This window comes from Chrysochloris asiatica, unplaced genomic scaffold (assembly GCF_000296735.1).
Source record: "Chrysochloris asiatica unplaced genomic scaffold, ChrAsi1.0 scaffold00053, whole genome shotgun sequence".
In the NCBI taxonomy this organism is placed as follows: domain Eukaryota; kingdom Metazoa; phylum Chordata; class Mammalia; order Afrosoricida; family Chrysochloridae; genus Chrysochloris; species Chrysochloris asiatica.
The window spans coordinates 10587951-10602758 of NW_006408571.1; the positions used below are offsets into that span (position 1 = coordinate 10587951).

The 14808-nt window shown below is 36.7% G+C and overlaps 1 protein-coding gene across 4 annotated transcripts in view; it reads right to left on the minus strand.

Annotated features, from left to right (window-relative positions):
* Positions 1-14808, minus strand: part of UBAP2 (ubiquitin associated protein 2) — a 117796-nt gene that overhangs the window by 51898 nt on the left and 51090 nt on the right. For 3 of the 4 annotated variants that reach the window (XM_006863038.1, XM_006863037.1, XM_006863039.1), the window contains 2 exons: positions 10892-10957; positions 3358-3410 (listed from right to left, as the gene is read on the minus strand). The exons of the other annotated variant lie outside the window; for it this stretch is intronic. In XM_006863038.1, coding sequence (XP_006863100.1) covers positions 3358-3410; positions 10892-10957 — 119 coding nt within the window. The remainder of the gene's footprint in view (positions 1-3357; positions 3411-10891; positions 10958-14808) is intronic. 4 annotated transcript variants of the gene reach the window in all.

Here is a 14808-nt window from a genome sequence, read left to right on the forward strand (position 1 = left end):
GAGAGCAACTGTGTGCTGAAGAACTGGGGGGTACGGGGGAAGGATTGCAGGGTATATCCTTTGGTTGGTTGATGATGCATGGAAGGGACTGTAACCATGGCAATGAGACTATATACGATACAATGAATGTAACATTAATGTTCTCCCATGTAAACCATCACATAATGAACAATAAAACATTTAAGAAAAAAAGAGAGAGAGAGAGAAAGAATAGAGCGCTAAATGCTTTTAACTGTTGGTACATGGAGGGAAATGCAAACATGTAATGGAGCAAAGTGTTTGATGTGCTGAATGTGAAACTGATAATCTGCTCTCTGTAAACCTTCTCTCAATTCACAACAAAAAGTGAAAAAACAAAACAGGAAAAGTAAAAGGAGGAAAAGAAAAGATGCCCAATTATCTATGGTGTTTTCAGTAATTATAAATAAATTAAATTATATTGGGATATGTCTTTTATATAATACTGTCTCATCATGTACATACATATATACATATTACTTGTTAGGATACTGTGGTATGGTGCTGCAGGATAATGCACTGGACAGCAAGGTTGGTTTGAACAGCATGGTTGGAGGTTCAAATCCACCAGCTGCTCCTCGGAAACCCTGTACAGGGTCACTATGAGTCGGAGCTGACTTAAGGCATGTAACAACAACATTACTTGTTAGCAAATGTTTATCTGACCAGCTATTATGATTTTACTAAACAGGCACAAAGCAGAAGAGTCAGAAAGAAAAAATGTCTTGTCTAAGATTAATAGGCCAACAGAACTAGAAAATGAATGTAAGTTCTTGCCTTCTGATTCTGTTGCTTTTCTGTCTACTGACCCTGACAGCCAAAAACATATAAAGCTTTTAACCCTATTTTTTTCCCTCCAAACAAATTCTAGCAAAAATTCTAATTGACTTTCCCTTATCACTGGGACTCCACACTCCGCTGCTTTAAATAACCACTTAACTATTCCAGTCTCCTCATATTGCTGGTAACAGAGAATCAAGTGACATCACATCCCAATAACTTATGGTTAATGCATGGCAACTGTGAATATACACCATAAATGCCAATCAAATGAGCATATTTACTCTCACCCTTCTTCACACCACACTCCAGCTTGTTCCCTAATGAAGTAATAATACTGAAACAGGAAAACACATCAAGTACAAAGTTTCTTAAAAATACTTCTAAAAATGGACTCAGCCTAAAAACCCATCAATAAAAGAATGGATAAACAAACTTTGGTACATACACACAATGGGATACTATGGCAATTACTGAGAAATAACAATGACTGCAAAATATCTCATAACATGGATAAACCTGGAGGGCTTTATTGCTGAGTGAAAATATTCAATCACAAAAGGATAAATATTGTATGAGACCACTACTGTAAAAATTCAAGAAAAGGTTTTCATGCTAAAAGACATTCTTTGATGGTTACCAGAAGTGGGAGGGAAGGGAAAGTAACTCACTGACTAGAGGGTAGACACAGAATGTTAAGTGACGGGAAAGGCAGTATACAACAAGAGGAAATTTGGCAAAAGAATGATGAAGACATAGGCAAAGGTTAAAGGGAACAGAGGTAAATACTCATATATACAACTCTGCAACAACTGCGTTGTACATGGACACACAGGATGAATGGTATAGGAGGGATAGCGGGAGTATACCCACAAATTTATAAAGATTTACTCAGGATTTTTGTACCTGGGTATTTACCTTTGCTGTAAACACATCTAGGAATGTAGTAAAGCATACAAAGGGATAAATTATGAAAACTTCTTAATCATTATAAGAAGGATGAAAACTGAAGACGCTTGTGATCAATGGACTAATGCAACACGTGAAGAACAGTCTCCAAAATCCTGAGACCATCTGGTACAGCACTGTAGGATAAGCACTGGATTGCTAACCAAACCCAACAGCTAGGAAACCCAATACAGGGTTACTACAAATCAAAACTGAGTCAATAGCACGTAACAACAATGAAAAAACTGTTCAGAAAGAGACTAGAGGAAACTGAGAGACTAAGGCACTCAGCCACCCTTCAGGTGTGGAACTGAACTCACTTTTGTGACTCAATTTACATTCAGTGGCAGATAAGAATATGACACTACACTACTAAGGTATGCTCACTATGGAATGATCAACCATTCAAGATCAAAAGGGCAACATCTAACTAAAGACAGAGTTCAGAAGGGTTAGGAAGAAGGGTAGAGTGGAAATAAGAACCACAGGGAGGAAGTGGGGTAACTATTTTTACATTGAGGGGATTGCAATCAATGAGATGAAATAAAGTGTATGATTTGTTGAATGTAAAACTGATTATCTGTTCTGTAGACCTTCACTCAATTCACAATAAAAAGTTTAAAAAAAAATACTTTTGAGTTAATTTAGTTAAACTGGCTTTTTACAAGATAGTTTTACAAGAAAAAAATGATTCTGTACTATAATGTTGTTAATATACTATTTGGAAGTCAAGTAATACTCCATGTGAGGAATCACTAATTGTCTTTTTTACAAACAAAGAAGCCAAAATACAAGAACAGTGTCCTGTCTAAGGCCATTAAACAAGTCAGGAAGAAATCCTACTTCTTGTTCCCCATTCCAAACAGGTACATTTATGCTTAAATGTACACACAGTTGGGAGACAGATAATAAATTCCCAAAGTCTGTATCACTTAATGTAATTTTAAAGATATTCCTATTAACCTCTTTACTTCTTTCCAGTCAATGTCTGATCAAACTATCATGGATGGACATGCTTCAGTCCAAACATCAAAAACCAAACAGAAAAATGGTCTACAATATGAAATTGGGCTAATTCAGTTACTTTTTATTTTTATTACTTAAGTAGAATATTTTTTCCTTAAAGACTATCTATGCTGAATCAAAAACTGACACTGTATAGAAACTATACTAAAAAATATATATGGAATAAACAAAAATGAAAAAGAGCTCATCTAGTCAAAAGAGGATAGGGTGGTACCTGAAACCAGAATGACTTATGCAGGTTAATTTTATCTGTGAACCAAAACACATACTATCTCTCCTTTAATACAAATACTCTAAAGCATAATAGTCCATAGGCCAGCACTAAACGGTTATTCAACTAACAGGTTAACGAAAACAAAAATAATCCAGAAAAAGTATTTCAGCCCAATTTTAGCACCTGGTCATTTTTATGTGAATTATTGAAATCCAAGTCTCTTTAGAATCTCAAAGCACCAATTTCTTTTTGAGAAGCTGAAAATCTGCATCTCTTAAATGTGGTGAGACTAAAATGTTTCAGACTTTCTTCAAAGCACACCTGACACTAGAAGAAAGGTGGGTCTGATATGAGCGACTTCAAACACTTACATCTTCAGTCCAGTCTTCTGTTGTCCATTCTTCTACAGAACTCTTCCAGGCCCCTGTTAGGAAATAACAACAATCAAAGTTTGTATCACAAAATCAAACAGTCTCTCATCACAAATGATTCTCTAGTGTACTTGGCACAAGATAAATATCGTATTAGCAATTTTGTTCATGGTCCAAGAGGTAAATATAAGGCTTTTAACCTACTCTCAATAAAATCACTCAAATGCAACTTGCCTAATGTATTATACCCACAAAAGCAATGTCTCAAAAATCAAGACAAAATTGTATTCCTTCAATCTCTGTTCTTCCTATCCAAGCAATTCTGTCATGAGTAAAAAAATGTAGACAGAGCAAAAACATATATATTCAACAATGTCATAATTTCCTACAACATATGTAATTTAAAACAGAAAAAAAAAATCAATTTAAAGCAGGTCTGACTTGGATGCTACTTCAGACGATTACTGAATTATCGAGTTTAGAGAAGCAATTTAGATACTGAGCTCTGATGCACAAAGTTTCCTGACAGGTCTCCAACGAAGCAGGCCAGTACTCCTGCTCAGAGCAAGTCTGATGCTCTGACTCCTGAGGAAGAGATACATAGGATGTACTCAACCAATTTATACAGAACTGTTGTTCAGTGCAGTCAAGTAAGACCCAACTCATGGAGGCCCTATATACGGTTTCCAAGGAGCAGCTAGTGGGTTTGAAACCACTGACCTTGTGGTAAGCAGTCTAGTGGTTACCCTACAGCACCACACCAGGATTCCTTCATATAGAATAATTATCTGCAAAATGTTTTCAGTGTTAAAAGTGTTGATGCTTAAAAATGTAGATTTAATACTGAGAAACCCTGTAACAATACAGACCCATTATTTTAAAACATGAATACAAACATACTCAGAGAAAATAGTTTCAAAAGGAAATACAAAAACATTAATGGTAACTATCTCCAGGAAATGGGATTTTGTGGATGTTCTTCAGTTTTCTCAAAAAGAATCTGTCGTGCAAAATCCATTTCCCTTCCACCAAAGTTTATGTGTGTATATGTTGAAGGGTGGGGTGGCGGGGAGAGGAAGGTGCCACACACCTTGGATATGATAGGGCACACTCCTGAAGAAAAAAAGAACGTAGGTGATTAGGTGTAATCTTAGAAACAAGTTAATAGCCTAACAATCAAGCTTCTCATAAATAAACTTGATGCTGTTTGCTAGGAATAGAGTCCTTATCTATGGAATGACTTTATGGAATGACTTTAATAAGCTGTCTCTAATTTAGGGTGCTGGTGAGTAAGATGAAATATACTGTGGACTGCCAGAAGAAGGAACATAACAGCTTAGAAGAATTATAACCAGAAGAGATTTCACTTGGCTTTCTTTAAACATGTCATCAGGAAAGACCAATAATGGCCAGTGAAAATGAGGGAAAGCCTTAATGAGATGGACTGACACAACACTTACAACAATGAACTCAGATATGTCAAAGATCACGAAGATGGTACAGGATCAGGCAGTGCTTTTCTGTTACACTTAAGATTGCCGTGAATCAGAGGGAACTTGTTAGCAACTAATAGGTAAGGTACATGGCAAGTAAACCTGGGCTCTATGGATTGATGGAGTGTGGCTCTCTAGAAGATACAGATAAGCTATGTGACTACCTCTTAGTGCAGTGCTGTAGGATAAGTACTGGGCTGCTAATCTCAAAGTGAGAGGTTCAAACTTACTAGCTGAACCTCGGAAACCTTATACAGGGCTACTGTAAGTTGGAATCGACTCAAAAGCACTTAAAAACAACATACTACTACTATACAGGTATATAAAATGGAGATGTTTCAAAACCGAAACCATTACCTAGATGTCAGAAACCCATGCACCTAGAAGCCTAATCTATCATTCTGGATCTGAAGACATGCATTACTAGATGGGATGCATCTAGTACCCAGGGAGCAAATCTAGAACTTCTAGGCCTCTTCTGTGCTTCTAGATTACATATAACTTTGAACTATTTTAAAGTTTGACACTGAGAAAAGTTTCAGTATTTGACTTTAAAATGGGATCCTTTTTGTTGGCTCACTCAACCAACAAAACATATTTAAATGTTTTCCATAATTTCTCCAGAAATATAAAACAAAAATGAATTTCTGAAGCTCTACCAACAACCCTTCAACATAAATATTTTCTTTAACAAACGTAAAAAGATTTCAGTGACAAATGGAAGTTGCCACTAGTCCCTGTCGAAAGTGCTGGAAGCTTGTTCTCTAGTCCCTTGCACAGGCCTCTGAGAGAATGCATTCTACACAAAGCTAAATGAATATAAGAAAAACCTTTTAAAATACGACTTTTTCTTTTAACAAAAACATAAACACCAATCTTTAAATATATTTTCCTACAGTTTATTCTCTTAAGTATGTGTATAGATTTTTAAGATTACAACTAGACTCATGTTAACATAATGGTTTTTGTTTTTTGTGAATTGAGTGAAGGTTTACAGAGCAGATCATCAGTATTACATTCAACAAATCTTATGCACTTCATTTTATATCTATGACTGAAATTCCCTCACTGTAACATAATTTATCTCATTTCCTCCCTCCACCTTTCTCAACCCTTTTGGAATTTTTCTTTAGGTAAATGTGCCCTTTTAAAGGAGCTCTGGTAGCGTAGTGGTTACGAATCGGGCTGCGAACCTTAAGGTCAGTGGTTCGAAACTACCAGCCGCTCCGCGGGAGAAAGATGAGGCTTTCTACTCCCATAAGGATTTACACCCTCGGAAACCCTGTACAGGGTCGCTATGGGTCGGCTCCGACTCGAAGGCACTTAACAACAACAACAACAAATCTCAAATGACCATTCTACGGTGGCCATTATATAGTGCTGTTATCACTGCTATAGACCCATCTATTGCTTAGTTTAAAATTGAGCCAGAGGATAAGTTCAGTTCCAGACCTGAAGGGTGTCTGAGGGTCATAGTCTTAAGATTCCACTAGTTTCAATCTGACCAGTAAGTCTGTTTTTGTTTTAAGTGATTTTTGGGTTATGTTCCAAATTTTCTCCCACTCTAACCAGGTCCTTCTAACGTGGACATTCCAATTCAGGCAGTTGATAGTAGTAGCCAGGTACCATCTAGTTCTACTAGTTCAGAGTGGTGAAGACTGATGTTCAATGGTCCCTTAGTCCATTGGACAAATTGTTTCCAAGCGTCTTCAATTCTCATCACTGTTCTTTCCTCTGAATAGGAAGAGATTACTATTTGCACCTTAGATGGCTACTCATGAGCTTTTAGGATGCCAGTCTCTACTCACCAAAGTAGGATGTTTTTGTGGACTATATTAAGCTACTTGGCCATGGTGAACCCTCAAGACTATGGTTCTGAGCCACTAGGATCAGGGATTCATTTCCTAAAGGTATTTAGTGACATCTAAGAAATTTGCTTAACTTTGACCTCTTGTATGAACCACCACATTCATGGATGTTTTTGCAGCAAAGGTAAATATTGTTGCTGTTGTTAAATGCCGTAGAGACAGTTCTGACTCATAACAACCCTGTGACCCTGTATAGGGTGGTTTCCAAGGAGCAGCTGGTGGGTATGAACTGCTGATCTTGTGGTATGAATAGCGCCACACTAGAAGGTAAATTGTTGTTTTTAAGTGTAGAGTAAGTTTTGACTCATACCAACCCTGTATAGGGTTTCCAAGGAGTAGTTGGTGAATTTGAACCGTCAACCTTGTGGTCCAGTGCATTAACCCACATCGCCACACCAGGACTCCAATATAATATTCTCTTTAAAACCTATATATATTTATAAGTATAATACTCTCTTACACCTATTCAGTCTATATCCCATTATTGCAGGATGATATATATAATCCATGTTGTTGTTCCATCTCATGGGGACCCTGTATATTGTTTCCCAGGAGTGGCTGATGAGTTTGAACCACCGACCCTGTGGTTCAAACCAACCTTGCAGTCCAGTGCTTATCCTATAGAGTCATACCAGGACTCCATATAACCCATTGTTGTTGTTAAGTGCTGTCGAGTCAGTTCCTACTCATAGCAACCCTGTATAGGGTTTCTGAGGATCAGCTGGTGAGTTTGAACCGCCAACCTTGTTCAAGCCCCATAATTACAATGAGGAATTTCCAGGCTATCCTTATTTTGCTAAGTGTTTTTTATCAGAAAAAGGTGTTGTGAAATGTCTTTTCTGCATCAATTGATATGATCATGTGGTTCTTTTCCTTTGTTTTATTTATGTAACGGATTACGCTGACTGACTCTACAGTAGAGAACCATCCTTGCATATATGCTATTAATCCCACTTGGCCATGATGGTTTTTTTTTGTTTGTTTCTATGCTGTTGGATTCATTCTATTGATGAGGATTTTATTAAGAATTTTTGCATTAAGGGAGGGATACTGGCATATAATTTTCTGTTGTAGTAATGTCTTTGCCTGGTTTGGGTTATGCTCACTTCAGAAAACAAATTCAGAGTTTTCCATCCTTTTATGTTCTGAAAAAGTTTGAGTAGAATTGGTGTCAGCTCTTCTTTGAATATTTAACAGTATTTACCTATGAAGTCATCTAGGCCTGGAATTTTTTCCTTGGGAGCTTTATATTATTTGATTAATTTCTATTTTTTGTTTTTTGTTTTGGGTTATGTGTCTATTCAAAATTTTCCACTTCAATCTGTGTTGGTTTAGGAAGGAAATGTGTTTCTAGAAATTTGTTAATTTCTTCTGGTTTTTCAAATTTGTTGGAGTACTTCATAGTATTTTATTATCCATTTTATTTCAGTTGGTTCTGCTGTGACATCAACCATTTGTTATTCATGTCATTTGCATCTTTTCCTTTCTTAGACTTGCCAGTGGTTTTTGTTGATTTTATTAATCATTTCAAAGAAGCAACTTCTTGTATTTTTTCTATGGCTTTGTTTCATTCTTCTTTGTTTCATTTGTCTTTCTACGTCTGTTTCATTTATTTCAACGTTAATCTTTATAATTTCTTTATTCTGATGGCTGTAGGCTTACTTTGCTGCTCTTTTGATAACTGTTGGAGATGCTGAGGTAAGGTGTTAATTTTGGATATGTGCAATTTATTTATATAAATTGCTCTCTGAGCATTGCTTCTGCTGTGTCTGAAAGGCTTTTATATGTTGCAATTTCAATTTTCTTTGAAAAAAGGAATTTATTTCATTTAAAAATTTTTCTTCTATTACCTAGGAGTTTTCCATGTATTGACATTTTTTTTCCTCTTGATTTTCCTACTGTTGATTTCTAATTTTGCAGTATTGTGATGGGAAGATGCTTTGTCATTTTTATTTTGTTTTGTAATTTACTGAGGTTTGCTTTGTGGCTGAACTTAAGTGGATAATGCTGTTGCTGCAATCCCTCCCTTACATTCACCCTACCTCATGCTCATGCTGCCATAATCAATACAGAAGCTACAAAAAACTTTATTGTTTTTTTAAATTGAAGACTTTTGGCAATCCTGCTTCAAACAAGTCTATGGTTGCCATTTTTACAACAGTATGTGCTCATTTCTTGTCTCTGTGTCATATTTTGTCCCATTCTCATAGTACATCAACACTTTAGCACAAACAGTTTGTGGTAAACTACATTACATTTTAATTTGATTTTTTCATTAACTTTATAAAGTCCCCTTACATAGTTTAATGAAGCCCTGGTGTGATGCAGCAGGAAAATGTTCTGAACTGCAAGGTCAGTTTGAGCTGCAAGGTGGTTCAAACTAGCAGCTGCTCCTTAGAAACCGTATACAGGGTGACTGAGTTGGAACTGACTCGGCAGCACTTAATAACAACACAAGTTTAAAGAGAACTTTTTGTATGCAGTGGGAAACCAAAATATTGTGTGGTTTGCTTTACTGTGGTAGTCTGAAACTAAACCTGTAATATTTCCAAGATCTGTCTGTATTTTCATTGAAAGCCAATGACTTTTACTCAAAAGATAATGCTTGACCTAAGCAGTTTGGAAACTCTCTTATCATAAACAATAAACCAAAGCCTCAAAAATCACTCCTAAAATGTATACCACTGAATCAGCTGGGATTTCTAAGAAGCAAATTATGGTGGAATTTTCCTTAAGAACCCGACATCATCAATCATCAACCAACCATTATTGGGTTAAAAATCTCCTTATTACAACATATAATGCCTATGTTGTTGTTAAGTATGTCAAGTCAGTTCCAACTCATAGGGACCCTGTATAGGGTTTCCAAGGAACGGTTGTTGGCTGTAGGGTTTGAACCACCAGCTGTGTGGTTAGCAATCCAGTGTTTATCCTACAGTGCCATGCCAGGACTATGTTGTTGTTGTTAAGTGCCATCGAGTTGGTTCCGACCCATAGCGACCCTGTATAGGGTTTCCAAGGAGCAACTGGTGTGCTTGACCCACTGACCTTGCAGTTCAAACGGCTTTACAGTCTGGTGCATTTAACCCAAGGCCATAGCTCATTGGAAAGATAATAAAAAACACTGATATGTCAGCAAGCTAGTATATGATCAAATGATAAATGAAAGAACTAATTAACAGGAAGTTTGGAGGACAAAGAAGTTAATGAAAGCTAGAAAGGTAAAGAAAAGCTTTATGGGGAAGATGGAGCACAACAAAAAAGCTTGAATTCTGTTAACCACCTAAACAGACAGGGTTGTAAAGGTGGCATTACAAAAACTTACATGTAAAAATATTAAAATACATAAAACCTTAAAACATTCTGTACATGTATGCAAAGAGACTGGCTTACACTTGCAGGGCAAACAGGCCAACAAATATGGCTGTGATTAGAAATGCACCATGATAAATGGCATGGCCAACAACAGAAAAGTGGGTTCCGTTGTCGGGAGTTAAGACAAAGTTGCTACAATGACGCTCCAATTGCCCTGTCCCAAATACACAGACTACTGAAACATGCAAGACATGAAACAGAGAAGTGAAAAGACTCCATTCCATTTCATATTTTGAAATATTTAAATTTTACATTAAGAATTTGGTCCACATTACTGAATGTTAAACCTATAGGTTTATATATCACAAACATATGGAAAAACCAATGACAATGAATTAAGAACATAAGCCAACAAATTTCAGTTGATTGTTTTATATACAACTTAACTTTAACATTCAACCTCTAAGAAAAGCACTTAAAAGGCAGCCACTTAAGAAAAAAGGAAAACGGTAATGCATAATTCTGGGACCTGCCTTGAAGGCCAAACTGTCAAACAGTTCCATAAGCAGAAGTTGATTATCTTTATTTTATAAGTTGGTTGTAAAAATAATTTACACTTGCCTGGTGTGGCTCTGTGGGATAAGCACTGGACCGCAGGTTGGTCTGAACTGCAAAGTCAGTGATTCAAATTTGGGGCTCCTTGGAAACCCAATACTGGGTGGTTAAGAGTCAGAACTGACTCAATGGTAGTTAACAACAAAATCAATTTTTATTAGCTAGCTTTGATAAACATGGATGATATTTTAAGCATTTTACAAGAATCTAAATAAGTAAAAATTTAAAATAACACATTCATACCTCTGAGTCCAAAAGAACTTTTGTTTGTCAGATCCTGAGCTACCTTGTGAGTATTTGGTGCCAGTTCTGTGGACCAATGTAAAATGGAAGATTTTAACAACAAAGGTATCCATTAGAAGAGAAATTGGTCAACAAATAAAATAGAAAAAGGAAAACACCCAAACCAAGTAAATATATTGTTAGGCCATTATGAAGCTTAAAGGCTGATAATCCTGGAAGATGCAAATTACAACTATCTTTGTTCTCAATCCTGAGCCCAGCAAGCTCCCTTTCTACTTGTAAGAGTTTTTTGTTTTGTTTTGTTTTGTTTTTAAAGTAAAGTTATAAATTGGCATTCTGCATATACTTGGCTTTTTATAGTTTGGTTAATTGAGTCATTGAGCCTGGATTCAGAACTGTCTTAACAAGATACTACCGCTCAGTGAAGTCTCTCGAGAAATAGCCAGCATCCCATCTACTGATGAGACCCTTTATACTACTGTTCAACAAAAGCATTTTGCTTATCTACATGCTTGTCAGCAAGGAAACTGCTACTCTTAAATGAGGGGAGTGGGAAGAAGAAAAGAGAGGGGAAGAAAGAAATTTAAAAATAGTTAATCAACTTAATTCAAATCGTTCAAATCCATAAGGTCAGTGGTTCAAGCTCACCAGTTGCTCCTCAGAAACCCCTATATAGGGTCGCTATGGGTCGGAACCAACTTGACAGCACTTCACAACAACAACAACAGCAGTCTATAACTCCATGGAGCTCTGGTAGCATAGTGGTTATGCTAACCTCAAGGTTTGAGTTTGAATCTACCCTACCCGCTGTTTCGTGGATGAAAGATAAGACTTTCTGTTCCTGTAAAGATGTACAGCCTTGGAAACCCTATTCAGGGTCCCTATGAGTCAGAACTGACTCCATGGCACATAACCACCACCAGTCTATAACTCTACCACTCATCTGCCAAGTTTGTCATACTGTGGTGCTGAGTGATGCTGGAAGCAAGGTCACCTATGGTGGACAATTTTCAGAGGAGGATCCAAATTAAGACAGCCTAGGAAGAAGGAGCTATTACTTCTGAATGCTTAGCCACTGAAGACCTCCTGAATAGCAGTGGAACACTGTCAGATATAATGCCGGAAAATGAATACATGAATAACACCAGCATACGGAGTCCTGGTATGGCGCTGTGCCAGACTGCAAAGCTGTTTGCACTGCAAGGTCAGCAGTTCAAGCTCACTAGCTGCTCCTTGGAAACCCTACACAGGGTTGCTATGAGTCAGGTTCAACTCGATGCCACTTAACAACAATATTGTTAGATGGAGTGCTGGAAGATGAGTTCCTTAAGGTTGGAAAATACTCAAAATGCAGCTGGGGAAGAACTGCTTCATCAAAGTAGAGCTGACCCTGATGACGCATATGGAATGAGCCTTCATTTGCTGATAGGGCACAACTCAAAATGAAGACAAACACCTGCAAGCATCCACTAAAAATCAGAACATGGAATGTACAAAGTATGAATCTAGGAAAACTGAAAGTTGTCAAATATGAAATGAATGCACAAACGTTGATATTCCAAGCATTAGTGAGCTACAATGGACTGGTATTAACCATTTTAAATCTGATAATCAATGGTTTACTGTGTGGGGAATGACAATTCAAGAAGAATGGTGTAGTATTCAACATCAAAAAGAACATTCCATGGTCTATCATGAAGCACAACACTGTCTGTGATAATATCTATATGCTTACAAGGAAGACCAATTAATACACAATTATTCAAATTTAAGCACCAACCACTAAAGCCAGTGATGAAGAAATTGAAGAATTCTACCAACACCTTCAGTCTGAAATTAATCAAACATGCATCAAGATGTATTCATAATTGTTAGTTATTAGAATGTGAAGTTTGGAAACAAAGAGGAAGAATCTGGAAAATACGGCTTGGTGATAGAAACAAAGTTGGAGATTCCACGATAGAATTTTGCAAGAATCATGACTTACTACAAATACCTTTTTTAAACAACATAGTGTTTATACACATGGGTCTCACCAGATGTAATGCACAAGAATCAAATTGACTACATCTGTAGAAAGAGATGGTTTAAAAGCTCCACATTATCAATCAAAACAAGACCAGGGGCAGACTGTGGAACATCAATTCATATACAAGTTCACACTGAAGCTGAAGAAAATCAAAACAAGTTCATGAGAGACAAAATATGACCTTGAACATATATATACCACATGAATTTAGAGACCATCTCAAGAAAAGGTTTGATGCATTAAACACTGACAATAAAAAAGAAGAAGAGCTATAGGATGACACCAAGAATATCACACAAGAAGAAAGCAAAAGGTAATTTAAAAGACAGGAATGAGAAACAAGACAAAAATGGATGTCAAGAGAGAATCTGAAACTTGCTCTTCAGCATAGACACGCTGAAGAAATGAGGAAGTCAAAGAGTTAAAAAGAAAATTTCAAAGGGAAGCTCAAGAAGACAAAGTCAAGCTTTATAATGAAATGTGCAAAGACCTGCAAATTAGAAAACTAGAAGAGAAGAACATGTTCAGCATTTCTAAAGCTAGAAGAAAAAATGTACGCCTCAACTTGAAATATTGAAGAATTCTATGGGCAATATTGAAGGATTCTATGGGAAAAATATTAAATGATGCGGAAAACATTAAAAGAAGGAAGGAATGTTTAGAATCACTGTACTAAAAAGAAATGGTCAATGTTCAGTCATTTCAAGAGGTAGCCAATGGTTGCAATGAAGGCACTGGCAAAGAACAAAGTTCTAGGGATTGATGGAGCACAAACTGAAATCTTGAAACAAACTTATTTAAGCTCTGGAGGCACTCATGCATCTATGCCAAGAAATTTGGAAGAGAATTACCTAGCTAACAAATTGGAAGGGATCCATAATTATGTTCATTCCAAAGAACAGTGACTCAACGAAATGCAGAAAGCATTAAACAATAACATTAATATTACATGCAAGTCAACTTTTGCTCCAGATAATTCAAAATCAGTTGCAATGGCACATCAACAGGGAACTGCCAGAAATTCAAGCTGGCCTCAGAAGAGGACATGGAACCAGGGACATCACTACTGACATCAGATGGATCCTGTCTGAAAATAGAGGACACCAGAAAGATGTTTACTTGTACTTTATCGACTATGCAAAGGTTTTTGATTGTGTGCATTATGAAAACTTATGGATAACATTGTGAAGAATGGGTATTTCAAAACATTTAATTGTGCTCATGAGGAACTTATACATAGACCAAGGGGCAGTCATTTGAACAGAACAAGGGGATAATGAATGGTTTAAAATCGGGAAAGGTGTGCACCAGGACTGTCGCCATAGTTACTCATTCTGTATACTAAGCAAATAATCTGAGAAGCTGGATTATATGAAGAAAAACACAGCATCAGTATTGAAGGAAGACTCATTAACAACTTGTGATATGCAGATGATACAACCTTGCTTGCTGGAAGCAAAGAGAACTTAAAGTAACTGAAACAAATGAGCTGGAAGCAGACACAGACTTTCCAGTAGAAGAACAGACACTGGATCTGCCTGAGAAGGAATTCAGAAGAAAGATATAGAAACAAATTCAAATGCTCCGAAAAGGGGTGGAGGAAATAAGGACGAAGTCAGGAAAGTGCTACAGGAGCAATCAAACAAGATAGATACAGGACTGAAAACAATCCAAAACCTGCAAAAAGAAGTCCAGATGATTAATAATAAAATATCAGAAATGGACAATACACTGAAAGGGCAAAGGAGTAAAATGAAAGTAATGGAAGCCAGAACCAGTGAGCTGGAAGACAAATCTCTCAATACTGTTAAGATAAAAGAGCAAGCAGAAAAAAGGATTAAAAAATCTGAAGAGAGTCTAAGATTCATGCTGGATAACATGAAGAGGA